Source organism: Strongyloides ratti (genome assembly GCF_001040885.1).
Source record: "Strongyloides ratti genome assembly S_ratti_ED321, chromosome : 1".
Taxonomy (NCBI): domain Eukaryota; kingdom Metazoa; phylum Nematoda; class Chromadorea; order Rhabditida; family Strongyloididae; genus Strongyloides; species Strongyloides ratti.
The window spans coordinates 5913704-5935904 of NC_037307.1; the positions used below are offsets into that span (position 1 = coordinate 5913704).

General features: G+C 24.0%; 4 protein-coding genes across 4 annotated transcripts; 3 read left to right on the forward strand and 1 right to left on the reverse strand.

Moving 5' to 3' along the window:
* Nucleotides 1-2954: 2954 nt before the first annotated feature.
* Nucleotides 2955-4261, forward strand: SRAE_1000189250 (Tyrosine-protein kinase Abl; the record flags this gene model as incomplete). The annotated part of the gene is made up of 3 exons (XM_024648903.1): nt 2955-3160; nt 3218-4034; nt 4082-4261. 3 exons carry the CDS (start codon nt 2955-2957, stop codon nt 4259-4261), a joined length of 1203 nt encoding a protein of 400 aa, XP_024502834.1.
* A 2598-nt stretch (nt 4262-6859) lies between these two features.
* On the forward strand, nt 6860-16579 carry SRAE_1000189300 (Fragile site-associated protein, C-terminal domain-containing protein; the record flags this gene model as incomplete). Its single annotated transcript, XM_024648904.1, has 1 exon — nt 6860-16579. The coding sequence occupies one exon, from the start codon at nt 6860-6862 to the stop codon at nt 16577-16579; it is 9720 nt and encodes a 3239-aa protein (XP_024502835.1).
* Nucleotides 16580-17106: 527 nt separating this feature from the next.
* On the forward strand, nt 17107-18453 carry SRAE_1000189400 (CD63 antigen; the record flags this gene model as incomplete). The annotated part of the gene is made up of 4 exons (XM_024648905.1): nt 17107-17169; nt 17257-17553; nt 17820-18099; nt 18371-18453. 4 exons carry the CDS (start codon nt 17107-17109, stop codon nt 18451-18453), a joined length of 723 nt encoding a protein of 240 aa, XP_024502836.1.
* A 1244-nt stretch (nt 18454-19697) lies between these two features.
* Nucleotides 19698-21518, reverse strand: SRAE_1000189500 (Frizzled-4; the record flags this gene model as incomplete). The annotated part of the gene is made up of 3 exons (XM_024648906.1): nt 19698-20140; nt 20203-21322; nt 21408-21518. 3 exons carry the CDS (start codon nt 21516-21518, stop codon nt 19698-19700), a joined length of 1674 nt encoding a protein of 557 aa, XP_024502837.1.
* Nucleotides 21519-22201: the final 683 nt, after the last annotated feature.

The window sequence follows — 22201 nt, forward strand, 5'->3', positions numbered from 1 at the left end:
ATTTTCCAATTTTATTAAACATGTATATTTAATCCAAAAAAAGTAAATAAGTTTTATAAAATTGTTTTTTATTTTCATATTTTGAATGTAGGTTCTTTTATTATTTACTAAGATTTAAACTAATTTTATTTAATGTAGTTTTTTTTTATTTTTCTAATTTAATTTTTGATTATTTTTAATATGTTAATTTTTTAATTAAATTATTATATTTTTTAATTTTTGACAAAAAAGTAATTATTTAAAAGGTAAAAAAAAGAATCATCATAGATGAACTTTTACAGTTTTAAAAAAATTCTTATATAACTTTTTTTTAAATATCAAAATAATTAGTATAACAATAAGAAATGACATTTTTTAAAAAATTTCATTGTAATAAAAAATATTACAATAATGAAATATAGTTTAAAATTTGGTGATATTTCTCTGAATAAAGGTAATTGAAATTAAATACCATTGAATTGTAGAGAAAACCTTTGAAATTTGCATGTTAAGATTTTATAAAAAAAAAAAATAAATTTAAAAGATTTTATTAGAAAATTAGAAAAATTTACATATATGAATCAAATTTAAAAATTTTGAATAATGGCAACTACAATCACCAAAGTAGTATATGATGTAAAGATATAAAATAATATTTTAAAATCATGAAGTCAAAATATAAAACACAGAAAATTTTAATTGTAATAATTATAAAAATATTTACAAAAAAAAGTTGATTCTTGAGATTTTATTCATGACATAAAAATTTTAAAGATCATTTACCAGCTGAAAAAAAAGATTGTTGGTATTGGAGTATTGTAAATATGAGAAAAATTAAACTGTTAAGAATAACTTGAAGATATGTCAATTATCTTTTAACAAAATACAAGTAAACCAAACCTTTCGGCACCACAAAAGACAATATAGATTCTACATCTTTATGGAACATCTTGTACAAGGTAGTTCATAAAGGAAACCTTCACAGACCATCCTACATACTAATAACACTTTTTATATTAGTGTATATTTAGATAAAAAAATATATTAGTGTTCAAAATTAGAAAATATTCATCATGTGCTATCTTTATAACAAACATACATAGTACATAAATTTTAGGGTGATTTGTCAATTTTGATATTGTACACAAAAGATATTATCATTTATACTTCCTACACTAAAAAAAATATAAAAAGTAATAATTTATTTAAATTTTTTTTTTGCTTACAACACAATATTTCTTTGTCGTGTTATTTTAAACTAATAAATTGTAATATATATATATATTTTTTTTTTTAAAAAAATATTTTGATTAAATATATATTAGAGAGAGAGAGAGATCAATTTAATGTCAAATGTTTCATTTTAAATTAATTTTCTAACATTTTTTAGTTTTTAGTAATGAAAATGATTTGTAATGATTAAAAATGTAAAATACATAAATCTTACAAATGGATTAAAATTTGAAAACTAATAACGGCAGCTGTAATTATTTTATATTTTGTGACATATCTTGCACTATTACTCCCCCTTATGACATTCATCACATCAATACTTTAGAAATCGTTTACTGCGCGTAGTTTTAAAATTTCTCTGTAGTATAATAATATACCGGTGATGTCAATTGGTAAAGGGACAGGCTGTCGTTTGGTTGACGATAATATATTATTATCTTAGTTAACCTCTAACGAAAATAAAATACTGTGAGAAGAGTTTTATTGAAATAAGTTTACCTCCTTTGATTTGGAGATATAAAGATTTTCTTACAAAATATATATTTTGATTGGAAATAATTGAAGCATGATACTCTTAGGGATGTAACAATTAATAGTTGTTTGATCATCATTAATAAGTGTGTTGGATAACGTTAATGAGGTTATTGGTACTTATCTTAAATTTTATCTTTGCCATTAATTATTAATGAGGCACTTTATAAATTTTTATATGTTTAATATTTAAAGCAAAAATCTCGATTATATTTTAAATTTTTTTTTTCTTTTTTATCAAATTTATTTGGTGATTATATTATTTTTTTCTCCGATAGTGACTACTTTTGCTAACTTTAAATATATATATATGATTCATTATTAAAATAAAACAAAAAACTGTTATTTATTATTATTTATTTATAACATATATTTTTATATTTAACTAGAAATTATATTTAGAAATTTTTATTAAACATATTTCTTGTATTTTTTTATTATTATTATTATTTTTCATTATAAATAGAAAAATATTTTATTTTAAATAACTATTTAAAAAATTTTTTTTATTATATATTTTTATATTATACAATTAGATGATTTTTATGGAATGTATGTATGTAATACTTTATAAAATATCCTTTGACCTGTCATGATATTAAAATTGTATGTAAAACAATGTATATACAAAAGTTTTATGAGCTGGCACAACAAACTTTTTTTCAAGTATCATTTTATTTTTGCGCGCAAATGTTAGCTAAAAACTAGAAATTTTTCTTTTCCTATATTTGCTTTTACTAGAGAGTTAATGTTTGAAACGGGTTCTTCGTAATAGTGTATGAACTAAATTATGTTGAAAAGGATTAATATTGTTAGCTTTTTAATATTCGTAAGAAGTTAATTGGAATTTAATATATATATTATATATTAAAAGAAATTAGTTTTGTTACGATCATCAACTTAAATAATATATTATATATTGCAAAATTTTATGTAAAACTATTGTATATTATTTTAATAATTTTGGAATATTTTATAAATGTAAAAAAATTTTTTTTTATTTTTTATAAAAGCAGTTTTGTATTTGAATTTAATAAAAGTTTTTTTTTTAGATCATTCAGTTACCTTGTTACAAGGACATTATTTTTTAAACTAAATATTTCTAATTATATTCCTTAATTATATATCCATAAGAATAAATAAAGTAGAAATTAATGTTATTCACTAGAATATTTACGTTAAAATTTAAAAAATAGATTTTGTTATGTGTAATGGTACCTAGTAATAGCAACGGAATGTTGGTTTCGACGAATACGAGACTTCAGATGCCATGGTTACATGGAAAGATCTCAAGAGAAAAGACAGAAAAACTTTTGGCAAACACTAGTGATGGTACATTTTTAATTCGTGAATCTACAAATTATCCTGGAGATTTTACTTTATGTTTAAGTTATAATAAAAAAGTAGAACATTACAGGTAATAATAAATATTTATCTTATCTTATCTCATCTATTTTAATATAAAATCTTTTAGAATTCATCTACTTGAAAATAATCATTATACATGTGATCATGAGGCAATATTTCCAAATTTAATACAATTAGTTGCTCATTATAAAAGAGATGCTGATGGTTTATGTCATGAACTTGTTAGTCCCATTATATCAGATGACATGAAAGCTCATTTAGAAAATAGTAATATTGAAACTAAAATTACAGAATTTCGTAAAGCTGGAATATTAGTAAATAGGAATGATTTAATTATAGGTGATGTTATTGGAAAAGGAGAATTTGGTGATGTTTACTGTGGTATTTATCTTGGACAACGAGTAGCTGTAAAAAGTTTAAAAAATGGTATAACAAGTGATCTTTTACAGGAGGCTAAATTTATGAGTCAACTTAATAATATTCATCTTGTTGCTTTGATTGGTGTTGTAATGGATGAAACAAGAGAAGTAAATATATTAACTGAATTTATGGCTAATGGAAATTTAGTTGATTATTTGAGGTCTCGAGGAAGGTATCAAGTTGATAAACGTCAATTAATAAGTATTGCCTTAAATGTTGCTGAAGGAATGAGGTATATGGAGGTACAAAGATTAGTCCATAGAGATTTAGCTGCAAGAAACATTTTATTAGATGAAAATTATTCTGCTAAAATCGGTGATTTTGGTTTGGCACAATCAATGGATAAACCAACTAGTGATTGTGCTTCTAAAGTTTTTCCCGTTAAATGGACATCTGTTGAAGCTTTAAGATATGGTAAATTCAGTAACAAATCTGATGTTTGGAGTTTTGGAATTTTATTATGGGAAATTTTTTCATTTGGACGTGTGCCATATCCAAGAATTGTAAGTTTTATTATTATTATTATATTTATATTAGTATTTTGTTTTAGCCAATTCAAGACGTTGTAAGACATATCGAACAAGGGTATAGGATGGAAAATCCTGAAGGTTGTCCACAATCAATTAATTTACTAATGGGAGAAACATGGAATTTAGATCCAGCATGCCGTCCTACATTTGCACAAATATGTGTCCAATTAAAAAGAACTTTACAAAATTACATTAATTGAAGTTTGTTATTAATAATTAACTATTGCTGTGGACATATTTTTATAGTTTTATTAACAGTTGTTTTGTAAATATTGAATATAAAATAGCAAAATGTATATATATATATACTATTACAAGAAATATTCAGGTCATCACTATTTTTTAATAGAACTTTGTTACAGCATAATTATTAGTCACTTAAAAAAAACATCTTTTGAAATTATGCTGATTATTAAAATAAAAAACCTGCTTTCAAAATTATATATATTTTTAAATCAACAAAAAAAGTAACACTTAATAACCATATTTTAATCCTTATTTCTGTTAAGTATAATCAAATGTAATTTTATGAATAATTTAATTTATATAATAATAACTAATTGATTTTACTTAAACATACATCTATTGCAGAAGAGGAGAAAAATATTTTAAATATAAAAAAAAAATGCTTATCATAAAGATAGCCTTTAAAAAAGATGATCGTGAAAAAAGTATGTGTAATAAAACAATACACTAAAAAAGTTATTAATGGCGTTTATTTTAATCTGATAATAACTAGAACACCACCCATTTCTATTCTTGAAATGTATGTTCTATCTTCTTTCTTCATCAATATTAAAATGTTTATACATTATATATTGATATTAAAACTAAATTTAAAATGTAATAATATTGGAAAAAATTTTGTATTTATAACAAGTAACAGTTTATTGTTATTATTAGTGTTAACATTGCTACTGTTAACTTTTGGAAAAGTGGTACTAATAATCTCGTATGGAAGGTCAAATCTTTTTAATTATTTTAAATTAAAAAATTGTATATTATTCATATTATGTTTATTTATTTTATCACTATAAATTAATACTTTATCAATTTACATTACCAAGATATTCTTATTTTAGATTATTTTATTTTAGTTACTTAAATATTAATGATAATATGATATGTTTGACTTTCTTAAAAATTAATAAGTCATTCGTTTAAAATCAAAAAATTATTCTTAATGATTAATATTTATTTTTATTATTATTTTAGAAATTCGAATGCCAGTATCAACTAATGATTAATCATACTACATACGAGAAAATATTGAATGTTGAAAATGTTTCTTTATTGGATACAGTTCATGCAATATTTGCTAACAATGATTCAAATGTCGTCCTGAACTATAAAGATTTTGGAGTTGGTTTTACTAATAATCAAAATACACTTTATAGTAATGGTAATACTGGTACTGATAGATTCGTAATACTTCTCTCACTATTTTCATTAGTTGCATGGTGTATATTTTTACTATTTTATTTTTCAAGAGTTGTAGCTATCATAGTTGGAATAATAATAAGAAAGTTATTAAAATTTTCTGGATATCATAATGTATATTTTGATATTGGTTCATTTGAAATTAATTTAATAGCAGGTAAAATAATGTTTCGAAATATTTTACTTGTTACTGATGATATTAATTTGAAATGTAATGATGGTTATATGATTTTTCATTTTTGGAAGAAATCTCCTCCTCCCCGACCTCAAATATTATTGCAATATATGTAAGTTTATAAATTAAAAATATTTTTAATGTTTATTTTTTTTTTAGGGATGAGTCACGAATTCATTTTTCACTTAATGGTCTCAGTATTCATGTACATAATAGAATTGGATTGTATAAAAGTTTAGCTAAAACTACAAATTTTTCTCATATATTTGATAATATTCATGAAAATGCTTCACAAAAAGTTAGTAATTCAAATCCTGTAAATGATATTAAAATTGCTAAAAAAAGTGACAGTTGGTGGGATAGTATTTTTGCTTTAACAGGTGCCATTAGACTTGATGTTTCTACTGGAAGAATAATATTTGGAAACCATACATTACCATCTTCTTTTGTTATAACGTTTGAAAATTTAAAATGTAAAATTTTTTTAACTAATCCCTCAAATCCATTTGATAGATATTTAATGAAATCTAAAATGGAATTAGATAATGTAAGAATGTCATTTGTTAAATCACTAGATTATAAAAAAGGCATTCCTTTTAATCCACCCAGAACAATGGGTCGTGGATTTGATATACTTCAAACTGCACAAATGGAGTTACTTTATAATCAAGAAATTTTAGGAATTCAACAATATGGTTCACAAAGTCCTTTTGATGCAAAACCTACATGGGATACAACATTAAGATTCAAATCAAATACCGTTATTTCATGGGGACCATGGGCAGATAAACAAAAAGATATGCTTTATGGATATTTTTTTCCATCACCTTATGGAATTGCACCAATAACTCCTATGGCAAAAGAAGGTCAACGAAGGACATTTATTACCCATGATACTAAAATTACTTTTATTCAAGACTTTAAATTTGATATTTGGTTTTTGAAAAATGAAGAATTACATTCATTTCAATCTAATATTCAACATGGAACTACAATGGATATGTCTTTTCCGTGGATAACTATGGAGCATGGTTACAAAACTGATGTCAATGCAACACTTGTTGGTATGGATATGTGTACTTCATTACCATTTAAAAATTTTCTAAAATGTCGTTCTTTATTTATAAAACTATTAGTTGATTATCCTAGAAATTCAACAGCTCATCAAACATGGAATTTAGTTATGGATTGGAATGATACATGTGCTACATTTATTTGGGATTATAAAAGATTAGTGACTGATTTAATAACAGAATGGACATCTGAAAATATTCCTGATCTTAAAAAATTTGTACCATATACATGGAAATTTAATATTAAATTTTCAGAAACTTATTCACTTAAATTATTATTAAATGATAAAAATTGGATTGATACATCAACATTAGGAAATTCTCAAAATTTTATTGCTTCTATTTCTGGTGATGATTTGTCTTTAAAATTTGACATGGAATTTATTGACTTTTCTCCAGATACCATAAAAATGATTTATAATGTAACTGCACTTAATAATATATCATTAAAACTAAAACTTCCTGATAATGGATCTAGTTATACGATTCTCCAATCAATTTTACAAAATTCAAATTTTCATATAAATGATAATAGAAGACCTTTTATAATTAATGATTGGGTTGAAGTATGGCAATGTGAAAAAATAACATTTTGTTTAATTTATGAATATCATCCTTGTGAATATATTTATAATTCTGATATTCCATTTGATATTTTAAGTAGATATAAACCAAAACGTGTACAACATCCATCTTATCTAAAGCCTGATACATTAGATGTTTCTTTAGATATTTCACGTTCAAATGTTATAATATGTGGATCATTAATAAAGGCTATATTTGATTTGAAAAACAATTATTTTGGTTTTTATGATATTGCTTCAGATATTCTTGGAGAAAAAAATAATCATACATTAATACCAATTGGAAGGACATATGAAAATGAGCAAGTTGATCATTATCGTGCTATTGATGTTAAATTTATTTTACGAGTTAAAAATATTACTGGTCACCTAGCAGTTTATTGTTGTCGTGGTGAAGATAAAAAATTTATGGAAACTTGTCCAATGATTTTTACGGAACAAGCTGCTGTAGAATTAATAAAAACAAGTAAAGAATGTCAAGTTCAGGCTTTCGTTGCACCAGCATGTGCTTATTTCTTTCCAAATTCAGCATGTTCTAAAAGTAAACCAGGATGTTTGTCTTTGTCATCAGGTTTACAATTTAGAGGACAAGGACTGTTTCATGATCTTGATATTCCATGGGAAATTGGTTGTGTTGAGTATGGATGGTCAATGGAATTAATTTTAGGAACATTATATGGTTCATTACAATTAACACATTTATTTAAATTAAAAGTATTTATAGAATCTTTATTATTATTATTTTTAAATAAGGATGATGAATTAGAACTTCCACATATATATGATTATTGTCAACATTATCAAGATGCATCTAATTGTACATTAAATTGTGAAAAAAATATTGGAATAAAATGTTACTCTTCTGAACAACTTAAATTTGAACTTTTTCGTTTAGGAATTGATAAAATTGATATTAAAATTATTGAAAATGAATGTATTTTAAATTTAGTTACTGAAGATGTACGTGTTGGTATTTGTAGTAGTCATGGAAAGATATATTCACCAAAATTATCTGTAGAAATACCATACATAACATTAAATCAATTGATTCATCAACCAGAATCTTCGCATTGGTTAGAAACAGCAAGTTTAAATATTATGAAAACAAAGTTTGATATTAATTTACCAGTTTCATATACTTCACCTAAATTTATAGAACAAAGAATTGAATTTTTAAAAAAAAGTGATAGTTTAACAAGACGTTTATACTTTTTATACTGTGAAGATGAATCTTGTGGTTGTTCTGGTAATGCATTTTTCTTTGGAAAAAATGATTTAATTGGAAAATCATTTTTTGATGAAAATAAAAATAAACTTGCTATTTATTCAATAAATAAAAATGATCATGAACAACCATACTTTGGGCAAAGTATACATAGATATAATAGTGGAATTCTTATTCATTGTGAGGAGGATTATTTTACAAATAGAGAATCATTATCTGATGTTGTTTCTATTAAACGTGTTGATAGTGAATTATCTTTTCATTCTACATGTTCTGTACCAAATCAATCTTTTATTTCATTTGGACAATATGGTCAATTATTAGATAATTTTATTTATGAATATAATGATATTAAAATGCCATATTATTTTGAACCAGGATGGGTTGAAATGTGGAATACTTATCATCATACAACATTAAAAAAATGTCATACAGGTATAAAAAATGTTACATTAATAAAAAAAGAAAATAAAATTAATCAAAAAAATAAAATAAATAAGAATAATTTTGATAAAGTATATAATTCATTATATATTGAGGGAGATATTTGTAAAAATATTTCATTTTTTGTATGTCCATTAGCTTTTAAAGGATTTGAAATATTTTTAAATCATATAACTGAAATTGGAACAAATATTCATCCATTAATATATATCCAAAATATGTATGATAAATGTAGTACAAGTAAACATGAACAACCATTAACAATATTATCATTAAAATCAAAAGAACAATTTAAAAAAACTCCAGGAATTTTTATTAATCTTGGATTACCATCAATTGAAGTAAAATGTTTAAGTAATGAAGTAGGAGGTTTAAATGTATCATCAGATAATAATGATATTAATGCTTCATTATTATTATTAAAAATTTGTCATACTACTCTTAATGGTACAACATCTGAGGCATGTGAAGTATTAAAACAGGAACGTGAATTAAAATTAAATATTTTTTGGGAATCAATGTCATGTCGTATTCTTTATCTTCTTGATGAAGATGGACGAGATTTTGTATATAATAAAATTTTTCCCAAATATACAACAAATTGGAGTGAAATTTCAAATTATAGTATAGGTTCAGATAAATGTTTACGTGTTATATCTGAAATTGGTATAAATAATGTATTATTTGATTCTAAAATGTATTCACCTTTTTCAAATCATAAAGATCCATATGCTAAAAGAGATGAAATTTCAATTGATATAGTTAATATATTTAGTACTTCTGTTTTTGGTTCACCTTTAGAAATGGGATATAGTAAAGAGTTATCATTTTATGATATTCTTTATCCAATGTTAAATGAATATATCAAAAATGGTACAAGATTTATAAATACATTAAATAATTCTTTGGATTCATGTGAAAATTGGTCTGATTTATGTATTATAAAATGTTTTGCTGATACTCTTGATGATGATAATGAAAAAGTATTTATTTTTGAAAGAGGTACCCTTAAAGATGTTATGACTAATTCAAAATATTTAAATTCTTGTGCTAGTTGTTGTCTTATGTTAATGACATTGAAACATTTTAATTATGCTAGTGATTTATACAAACATAATTATTATAATGAAATTAAAAATAATGATGATCAATTTTTGATAAAAGAAAATAGAAAGAATGCCATTATTGCATTGTTATCTCATTGGCAAACTATAATATGTTCACATGTAACATTAGTTGATAATCATATAGCACATAAATTTAAAAAAATTTCTGGAGAAGAAGAGATAAGTGAATTAAAAAATTTAAGTAAAAATGATGTTAAAAATCATGATTCAGAGTTATCTTCTGGACATGTTATTCTTGATATTGATACACCCGCAACTTCACCATCAAAAAATGTTAGCAATAAAAATACTGAATTTTTAACGGGAAAAAATGTCTTACATTCTGAAAGTTCATATAATCGTATGCAAAGAGAATCTCTTGAAAATAATCAATCAATAAAAAGACCTGGTCATTCTCGTAATGGATCTGCACTGAATACAAAAGAAATAAATAAAGGAGAAATGGATCTTTATCATTATGTTAAAACAGCTGCCAATGAATTAAAACATAAAAATAAAAAAAGATTAAGTGAAACAATATCTATAGATAGTATAGTTAATGGTATGGAACTTTTATTAGATATATTTTTTTGGAGTGTTTATCATCAATTAGAATTAGAAAAATCTGTTTTTGATGGTTTACCTAATAAAAAAGTTCGAACAAATATTAAAATTAATCTTGATGAATTTAAAATTGAGGTAGCTGAAAGAAAAGCAAGAAAAAATAAGAATGATGAAGTTTTTTCTTCAATAAGTACTCATACAATATTACAAATTAATAACTTCCGATCACCTGGTAATTTTACAATTAATTCAATCAGAGATATGCAACAATTTAAGTTAAATAAACTAGATTTTTCAATGGAATATGAAGCAGAAATTGAAAGTATTAAACTTGGAGCAGATATAGCAACTGTTGGATTTACTAATGAAATAATATTTCTTATACTTTCATTAATGGAAAATAATGATATTCCAGGTGATGGTAGAAAAAGTATTGCCAGTGTAATGGCTACCAGTAATAGTTTTGATAATAATTGGGCAGTCTCTGTTCTTGATAAATTAAATGATTATCAAAGAGGTCTTAGTAGAAAAAATGTTAAGGGAAAACGTACTGCAATTAGAATGGATATTAGAGGAATGGCTACATTAAAAACAGTTGTTCTTGAAAGTGTTTTTAATGATTTATTATTATCAATACCTTTTCATGATATATCATTAACTCATATTCATACAAGAAATGATTTAGCAAAAGCTGAAAATAAAGAAGTTATACGTAGTGATGCAATTACATTAAGAATTAAAAAAGGAAATTTACGTTTAACTGAACGTGCTGATGCATCATTTAAAAAAGAAGCAAAGGATATTTTAACATGTACTTTAAAAGAATCAACATTTAATTTTAAACGTTCAATTAATTCAATTGATACTTATACAGAAAAAAGTGTTATTAAAATAAAATTGGGTGATGTTAATGGTGATATTCCAATGCATGCTCAATTTGTTCATGAAATGGTTCTTAAACATGGTCCACAACTTAATGAACAATTTAATAGATTAAGTATTCATCAAATTAAACCATCAAGTGGTATAACTTTTTCACCCATTCCAATTAATACAATGCCGGATGGTTCAAATAATACTGCTATTGAAGAGTCATATCTTGGTCCTAAAAATTCATTTGGTATAGATGATGTAAATAAAGTAACAATAAAAAGAGAAAAAAATCAACAATTGTCTAAAAAACGAGCTTGGAGATTTATTGTTGATTTTGATGTTAAATTATCAACTATTCTTTTAAATGCTAGACTACTTCCGTCACTAAATACACAATATAAGTTAAGTAGAGCCTCAGCAAATGGAACAATAGGAAAAGATATTAATTTTGAGTTAAAAATTTTTGAACATGGAATGTTATTTGAAGTTGTTAATACAAATATTAATGATACGAATGAATATAGTGATACATTTGCTTTACCACTTCCACATATTTATGTTAATGGTAATCAACAATCATCTACAGTAAATGAATTATTATCAAATAAAACTACTGTAACATCAAATCTTACATTAAAAGAAGGTAATTATTATGATATAACAATTGAAGTTGGAAAAATAGAACATTCATTTAGTACAGATCTTTTAAATCAAATTTTATTTGCTGAACAAAGTTTTAGAAGTGAATTAACACATGTATTAAAAAGAATATCTAAATTAAAAATGCAACCATCAGATGAAGTTATATCTAATCCAAATAATACTTCAACACAATCTAATCCAGCTCTTTTTAATATAAATGTTAAAGGTGAAGGAATTCCTTGGTTTCAATTAACAGCATCAACTCCAACATCAACTGCAATACGTTTTACTCTTGATAATCCAACTTTAACATTAACAAATAGATATAAAATAGCTCTAGATACTTCAAATAAAATGACAAATCCATGGATTGGAAGAGCTAAAGTTCAAGTTAATGTTAAACTTGGACAATTTTATAAAAATGCTATGTTTGAGGAAGTTGATAGTGAATTACAAGAACTGGCAACATTTATGACACAAATTAGTGCACAAAATGAGGAAATAACTTTAAATTCTCCAAATAATTATGTTTTTTCTTTAAATCGTCCAATATTATATATTAAATCTACAGCAATTGATAAAGCAATTCTTCTTTGGTTAAATTATAAAAATACATATGATTTTTGGAGAAAAGAGAGAGATAAATTTTATAGTTCTACAGTTGAAGAAAAAGATGAATATGATATTTTAAGAAATGATATTAATGAAACACAATCAAGTGATATGAATTTAAATTTATCATTATCAATTCAAAATGGTTTATATATTTGTATGCCATTATACTCAACTGATTGTAATGATAATTTATCAGCACTTTTAGTATCATTACAACGTTCTGAAATTACTGTTAGTATAAAAAAAGAATTAGCATGTGCAGCTGATTTTAATTCATTTAAAATATCATTTATTGAAAATTTTGATGAACATTCATTGTCTGATTCATGGCTTGAAAAAAATACAGGTGATTCAAATCATTCAAATTTTTGTTATTTTCCTCATGGAAGTTATAAATTATTTTCTTCTGCATCAAAACCAAAAGAAGAAAATGAAAGAGCTAAATGGATTCTTAGTATTAAAAGTCATATGAAAGGAATGACAATAGATTTTAGTGATAAGATAGGAAAATTTTTATCACTTTTAACACAAACATTTTCTAATTTTGGAAATAATGATGATTTAGATTATCATCCAGAAGATAATTCTGGTTATGTTGATGAAGAGATAAATGCTGATTTATCAGATTCAGATGAAGAATTTTATAGTTTAGGTGAAGGTGAAGATCGTACTAGGTGGTTGGAAAGAAAAATGCATCAAAAAAGTATACTGGTAACTGATTTAATGCAATGTCGTTTAGATGAAATAAAAATTGAACATGAAAGAAGAAAACTTCATAAATTAGAATTAGCTAAATTTAAACAATTTAGAAAATCTGTTGTTGAAAAAATTAAAAGACGTGCTGGTGGTAAAAAAAGTTTAACAAAAAATTCTTCCTATACATCTCAGAAAGACTTTAGGGGTACGATAATAAATGATAAATATAAACAACCACAAACATATGGTAATTTTACAAACATTGAAAATGAAAATAAAAAAGATGTAAATTATATGGTTGAAGATAATGAAAAAATTGATATGTCTATTGATGTTCAACTTAATATTGAATCTGGGCAATGTATTTTAAGATGTAATCCTATGAAATTACCCTCATCTAATATAAATCAAACTACAAATAAATTACCAATGAAACCATCTACAAAAAATCTTAATCATTTAGTTTCAAATACACAAGAAGATAAACATTCAATGAAATTAGCAATTCCAAGTGTTGGAGTAAAAGTTTTTTATACATCAAATGACCCATTAACAAGTAAACCTTCAGACATTGCTAAAATATTTAAAGATGATGTTAAAGGAAAAAAGTCACATAAAAATGGATGTTTTTATTTGGCATTAGAGTTAGCTCATATGCCTCAAGAGACTATTGTTACACCACTATTAGCAGATTATCTAGAGCAAGTTATTGAACCATTACCACAACATTTTTTTGAATCGTCATCTACAGCACAACATTCAGATGTTTTGTCTGATGGTATGCCAATTGTTGCTATTGATACTTCCGGTTTGCCTTTAGATGTTTTATTCCATTTAAATGTCCAATCATCAACTATAAGATTTGAGGGACAACAAGTTAAAAATAATGCAGCAGATTGTCTTTTAACTCTTCCCCGATTAACATTAATGGTTTCCACACGCAAATATAATGAACTTGATAGAACTGTAGCTGGTATTCATATTTCTGCTATGTTATCTAATTTTTCTTTAAGTATTTATAGCCCTCATCAACAATCAACATCTCATGATGCTTTATCATTAGGTTTAGATTCATTGTCTGTTTGTATATCTAGAACAAAAAATCCTCCAACTCCTGAAGAACCAAATCGTATTCAATTAGTTATTACAACAACAATTGGTTTGGCAAATTTTAATTATGATTTAAGAAGATTAAGTGAACTTTTAGCATTTCCAAAACCATGGTATAGAAAAATACTTGTTAAAAGAATTTTCTTAGGAGAGTATGCTGTTAATTTAAATGATAAACAATTTTCTTCTTCAACAATAAATCTTCCTACAGAACGATTACCATCAACAAAAGAAATAAAAAATAATGATGAAAATATTAATAAACATATTGATTCAAAAGTTAAATTTGTTGCTTCTGCTGTATATTCACTTCAATGGAAAGAATTAAAAGTTAAAGCACAAATGTCAAATACTATGGGTAATACAGAATGGAATGCATTAAAAGGTACTGTACGTGGTAACTTTGATATAAATTCTGATGGGCAGAGAAAATTTAACATAATGTTTAAATTAGACTCATCAATGTTGCAAGCAAATGGTGGAGCTATATCAGGAAATATTGGAATAAATAAATTACTCATTGCATTAAAACATGGAAAAGAAGAAAATAAACCACCAAAGAATTGCTTAAAATTACAATTAGGCTTTTTTGAAAGTCAAATTGAATGGATGAGTAGGACAATTTTTGTTGGTAGATTTACTGAGCCACAAATTGATATTAATGATGAATGGAAGACAGAATATGATGTTTATGATGAAGAAACATCACAATCTTTTTGCTTTGTCAACATAGCTGGTGCATGGAAAGATTTACAAATGATTATAACTAAAAACACAATAGGCGACTTTATCAAAATAACATCTAAACTTCATAGTTTTTTTAATGAACAATTAAGTAGTAGTCGTTTTGTATGGGGTAGTGAATATGATTTAGGAAAATTATATGATGATCAATCTAATGATAATATTTCATTTTCTGATTCTGATAATTGTAGTTCATCAGATGACTCCTCAGAGGCATCTTTTGCATATTCTACCAAAAGATATTGGCATAAAATAATGGATATATTAACACTTCTTCAATTACAAAAACCTAATTTATTATCATTTCCAATAAAAAGTGATGATGGAACAATTATTGGTGGTACTATTGAATTAGATGCACAAAAAGCAAGTGTTGCTTGTATGCATGGTGATATGAATGCAACTGAATGGGCATTATTTCATTTAAGTGAAGTTGGTGCTTTCTTTAAAACATGGACAAAATGTTGTTTTATGGATAATGAAGGAACAGAAACGGGTATAAATATTGAACAAAAATTAGACTTAAAATTGGGTAATCATGGTATTCATGGAATGTCTATAAGTGAATGTAAAGGACTTGTTTGTCGTGTTCATCAAGCAAGAAATTTTAATCTTGATAATAATTCAACAATAAGTTTTTGTTTAAAAAGTATTATAGATGATTCATTAAGAAATACTTCATTACATTTTCCTGATAAAATGGAATCAAAATATAAACATAAAGTTGTTGAAATGTTTATATTACCAGCTTTTGAAGCTGTCCTTAATACTGTACAAAAACAACATTCTAAAAAATCTCATGATACTAATCAAGTTGTTGATTGTTCATTTATATGTGATTTTCATGATTTAGTTTCACTTTTACCGGATCCAAATTCTCAATTAGGTTTTCTACCAAAATTAATTCAATCATATAAAATTGACGATTCTGACCAACAAAATGGTGATAAAAATATTAATAATCCTAAAGATACATCAAAAGAAAATACAAAAGATCCAAGAATATATGAATGTCATACATGGCATGTCGATCCAAGACTTCAATTTTTAAATACAAATAGATCAAAATGGAATTCTCCAGTTATAGATGATATCTTGAAAATGCTAAAAATATATGACTATAGAAAAACGATACCTAAATTTTTACAACGAGGAGTTCTTGATAATGCAGATGTTGTAATTGCTATTCTTATAAAAGAAATTCTTTATTTGGCAAAGAAAGATTAGAATACATTTTTTTTTTCTTAATAAAATGATAAATAAATTTTTTACTCATTATATTTATATGAATTTCTTTTAATTTCGATAAAAAAAAAATAAATATTTTTGATTTTAAAATTTTATCTCATTGTCGATTTTAATATCTCTCAATGGCAAAGCTTAACATAATAAAAGAAAAGAAAAATGTATAAACAATGCTTTGCTCCAAAACACATCTTTTTTTATAATATTACATATTATACCCCGACCGCCTTTTGCGGCAACCCTCAAAACACTACTACTTGGATAAAGTGTATTCGCAAAGGAATACCACTAAATACATCCTAAAATTGTATATAACATTAACTGGACTTATATGGGTTGGGTCTTATAACTTATCAAAATATCTATTTTTATTTTGACAACAAAAATTCTTTTGAATATTCTTTTCCTATATATAACTATATTTTGGGTACATACAGCAACAATTAGTCATCATATTTTACCAAATATTTCATCCCACTCTATAACAAAATTATTTAAATTCAATAGTTATGGTTGATGGAGGAATTGCTTTAGTAAAATATGTATTGTTTATAACAAATTTTGTAATATGGGTAAGATAGTAATTAATTAATACATTATAAAAAAAAAAAAAATTTTTTTTTTTATTTTATAAAAATTTTTTTATATCTTAATTTTAGCTTGCTGGTTTAGCATTAGTTGTGATTGGTGCTGTCTTACAATTAAAATTTTCAAATATTGCAGATATTTTAGGTGATGAAAGACTGGCAACACCCTTGATTTTACTTGCTATTGGTTCAACATGTGCTTTATTAGGATTTCTTGGATGTTGTGGTTCTATAAGAGAAAACTATTGCTTAACTGTTAGTTTTGCTGTAGTTTTAGCACTTTTATTATTATTAGAAACAGCTATTGCAATTGCTGCATATGCATTACATGAACCTGTCCAAGAAACAATGAAAGACCAATTAATAAAAGTAAGTTTTTCTTTTATATTAAAAAATTTTTTTTTCATTAAATATATTATAAAATATTAGTAATTTTAATTATTATTAATAATTTATTTATATTTTAAATTAAATAATTTTACTACAATAATAACAAAATAGAAAATTATTTTAAAATTAAATACATTCTATATTAAATATTTTAACAATAGTATATTTAATTTAATAAATTTTCTTTCTTTCAACTTTTATTAATATATATATATATTTATATATTTTAATATAATTAATTTTAGGGTCTTCATAGATATAATAATTCACGAGGTGTTGCAATTGCATGGGATAAAACTCAACAACAATTACAATGTTGTGGTGTTAGTAATATAACAGATTGGAAAGAATCAATTGGAACTATTCCAGATTCATGTTGTGTTCATTATCATAAAGGGTGTGCTTTAATGCCCCAACCAATATTACATTCAAAGGGATGCATGCAAACAGCTGAAAATTGGATTATGGTAAATGCTGCAATTATAGGTTGTATATCAGTTGCCATTGGTTCAATTCAAATGATAGGTATTTGTTTTGCATGTTGTCTATCAAAAAGTATCTTAAAAGATTTCCATGATTATTATTATTAACAAAAAAAAATTATATATATATATATATAACATTAGTTTCAATTTTTTTTATTTTCATTTTAATTTTTATATAAAGAAAATTGTATTATAACTGATATATATATATATGCCTATTTCAAATTTTTAAGGATACATTTTACTAACAAAATGAAAATATGAAGAATTTTTATTTCATTTTTTGATTAATATATATATGTCTTATTTAGAATACACAAGTGAGATTTCAGCTGACATATTACACATTTTGTTTAAAAGTATAGTGTATTATAATACTTCTTCTAAAGAATAATATTTAAATATTTTTTATTACTAAATAATAAAAAAAAATTTAACAATATAACTTTAAGAAAATAAAAAAAAAAACAAACATTATTTATTATTACATTAAATGACAGGTTCAATATAATTTTAAAATATAATAATAAAGTCTTATTAATAATGAATAGATGTATAAATTTTGTTTAAGGTTAAACTAATTATCGTACATCATTCTTCTTCTAAAAATATATAAAAGTTTATTAAATATATTTTATAAAAATTTTTTAGTTAATAATATATTTATTATAGATAAATTAATTATAGAAGTAACAAGTGGTAAAATTAATTTATCTATATAATAAAATTATTTTAATAGTTTCATATTTATATTATGATTACTTGGTATAAATTATAACTTAAATTAAATTTAAAGTATATTTTTAAAATAAGATAAATATTTATAACAAAAAGATAATAAAAATTTTTCAAATACAAGTTTCCTCGGGAAACTGACAATCAAAATAAAATTACTTTTTTGTTTAATATTTATTATCAAAAAATATATTTGAAAAAAAAAATGTTTTGATAAAAATAAGATGTTTTATAAGATTAGACTTTTTTTAATGAATAATATATTATAAAGTATCAGAAGTTAATTTTAGAAATGAAACTTTATCATAAAAAAAATTTTAGCAATATTAATTAAAAAAAAATAGGTAAATCAACAATATACATCACAATTTATTAAAGTTAACGGAAGGTAAACTTTATCAAATACTTTTGATTAATGGCAAATGTTTTTTTTTTTATTTAAGGAATTATAGATGTTTACTTTTTTCTAACTTTTGATACATTATCATGTTTTGTCATTTTATAAGCTATGGTATTAAAAGTACCCTGATATAAACTCACATTCACATACTTTTTCCTGTTGGAGAAATTTTAATAATTGTTAATTCTCAAAGTAAAAAGAAAAATTGTTTAATTTCATTTATTTAATAAAAACAATTTAAAATACAATATTATTTTTAAAAAAATAATTTTTTTTTTCATTTAAAACATTTTCTTTTAATTGAAAATCCTTCCACTACTCGAAAGATGTTATCCAATATTTCTAAAAAAAAAAATAATAATCATACTATAAATTCCTCAAATATTTTATTCGTTATTACTTATAACTACTATTAATTTTGAATAATGACTACCCATCATAAAACCAGTAAAATTTGTCTTTTAAAAAATTGAAAAATTAATTTAAAGATATAAATTATAAGTTTATCCATAAACCAATCTTGAGTAAGCATTTGCATAACTTTTGATTGTCTTTCCTGATGACACCCATATAGCACAAATGACACCAATCAAAAGTTGACTTGAATATTTTGCATAAAATAACAATGGGTCTGGTGCTGACACAAACAAGTCAGAAGGGCAATTATGTCGAGAGGTTGAAAAACCAAATACATGGCGATCCCCGTGATTACAACGTAAAGAGTACCATTCTGTTAACCATCTGTCAAAATATTTTGATTGATAAAATATTGATGCCAAAAAGATAATTGTAGGAATTGTATATAGTATAGCAAAAGTAGAGATACGAATCATTAATAGTTGAACTTTTGATGAGGTTGCATCAATGTCCGACTGTTTGCATTTTAAATACCTTCTAATTCTTAAAAGAGAAATAATTCCTAGTACAAGATACATCAAACCAATTACTGTAAATGTAGAATATATTTAATTTTTAGATAATAATTTATAATAAAAATATATAACTTACCTAAAGTTATTAATAATGGAATAAAAACAAAATAAAACAAAACATTTGTATTCAAATTTCCCATAGAACAAATTCCGGTAAACATATCACCATCAACAGATGGAAAAACTAACAAAAGAACAGTTAATAAAAATGGTAATCCCCATGCTATAAGATGAAAGTATGATGATATAGCTTCAATAGCTTCTGTTCCCCATTGAAGATTTGATGTTAAATACCAAACATAACATAAAATTAACCACCAAAAACCTCCTGCTATTTGACAATAATAATAAATGACAGCCATTACAGTACACCAAAAATTATCTAAACCTTGTGTTGTTAAAGGAGTACCCTTAGCTGAGATACTTGAACATGCATGGCTACCTTCTGACGTCATACCAATTATAAAAACAGATGAAATGCCTACAAAACAAACACTAAGATAAAGAATAGGCCTTATTGGATAACGAAAACGATGGAGATCAATAAGGAATGTTAAAGCTGTAAAAGCTGATGCACATAATGACATCGTGGCCCATGTACTTGTCCACAATCTTATAAAACCTCTAATTTTTTCATCAAAAAACATTGGAAATATCTTATCAGCTTTACATGGTAATGAACATTGATCTAATGTCTTATTTGAAATATAAATTTGATAAGTATTCATACTCCTAGATTTCATTGCTTTTGGACATTCTAAATCAATAAAATCTAATAAATTTGGTTCAACAATCTTTTTTTGACCATACTTTGAATTACCAAGATTAGAACTTGAGGTACGATTCTCCCCAACACATAAACCATCAACAGGAAAATTATTACAATCTAAGGGTGTTGGCCAATTAAAACCAAATTTATTCATTAAATTTTCACAACCATTTCTTGCACTCATACATAAATGCCTACATGGTGGTAATGGTTTAGGGAGAACATTACAAAATGGTGCATAAACAGTACATAAAAAAAATTTTAAATCTTCACTACATTTAACCTGAACAAGTGGTAAAAAATTATTAATTTCAATTTCAGCTTCTTCCTGTTTTTGGTGTTGTAAAAGATTTGGAAACATTGTCATATTGTAAGCAATATCACTACACATCTTAATACGAATAGGTACACATTTGTTAGTATTTGACTAAAAAAAAAAAGGATAAAAAAAAGAGTATGAATAATTTTATTAATTATATAAATTTACTAAAAATATTAATTAATTAACTTACATTGTAATCATCATTAAATGGAACAGTAAAGACATTAACAATACATAAAGATGTAATAAAGAAAATTAAAAAATATATTCTTATTTTTAAGTTCTTTTTAGGTAAGAACATTTCTAAAAATAATAAAAATGTAATGATAAGAAAAGTCATCAATTTTGATAAGATAATTCTTTTTTGCATTCTATTTTTATACATTAAAAGTATCAAATAAAAAAAAAAGTCATAAATTTAATATAATATGATAATTATGTATTAATGAATAAAAATAACTGTCCATCTTTTAACAAACATTATATTATTAATAATATAAAATCAACAGAACTGGCATACATAACTTTGTAAGAAAAAAAAAAAGTATGAATAACTGCGCAGATTTATACATATATATAATATACATAAGACTATTAAAATGTTTTCTATTATTACACCCTACAATACAATGTTGTTAGTTAAAATACATATGCGTATAATAATATATATATAACTAAACTATATACAACTATGGAGTGACCAAGCAAAAGGGCATTATATTGTTAGGGCAAAAGGCAGGAGTAAAATGATGAAATGAATATAATCAAATTGACAAGAAACGCTTGAAAATGAGTGATGTATAAATAGAAAAGTTTTGTATTTATTTATAATAATTAAAGTATTGTGAATAATATGAAGTCTTACTAACATTTAAATATTGTTAGTAAATATTTTACTGTATAAATGTATTTTTTTTTTCTGATGCCGCCAGTAGCATATAGTAATAAAAGGAATTACCGTGAATTATTAAAATATTCCTACTG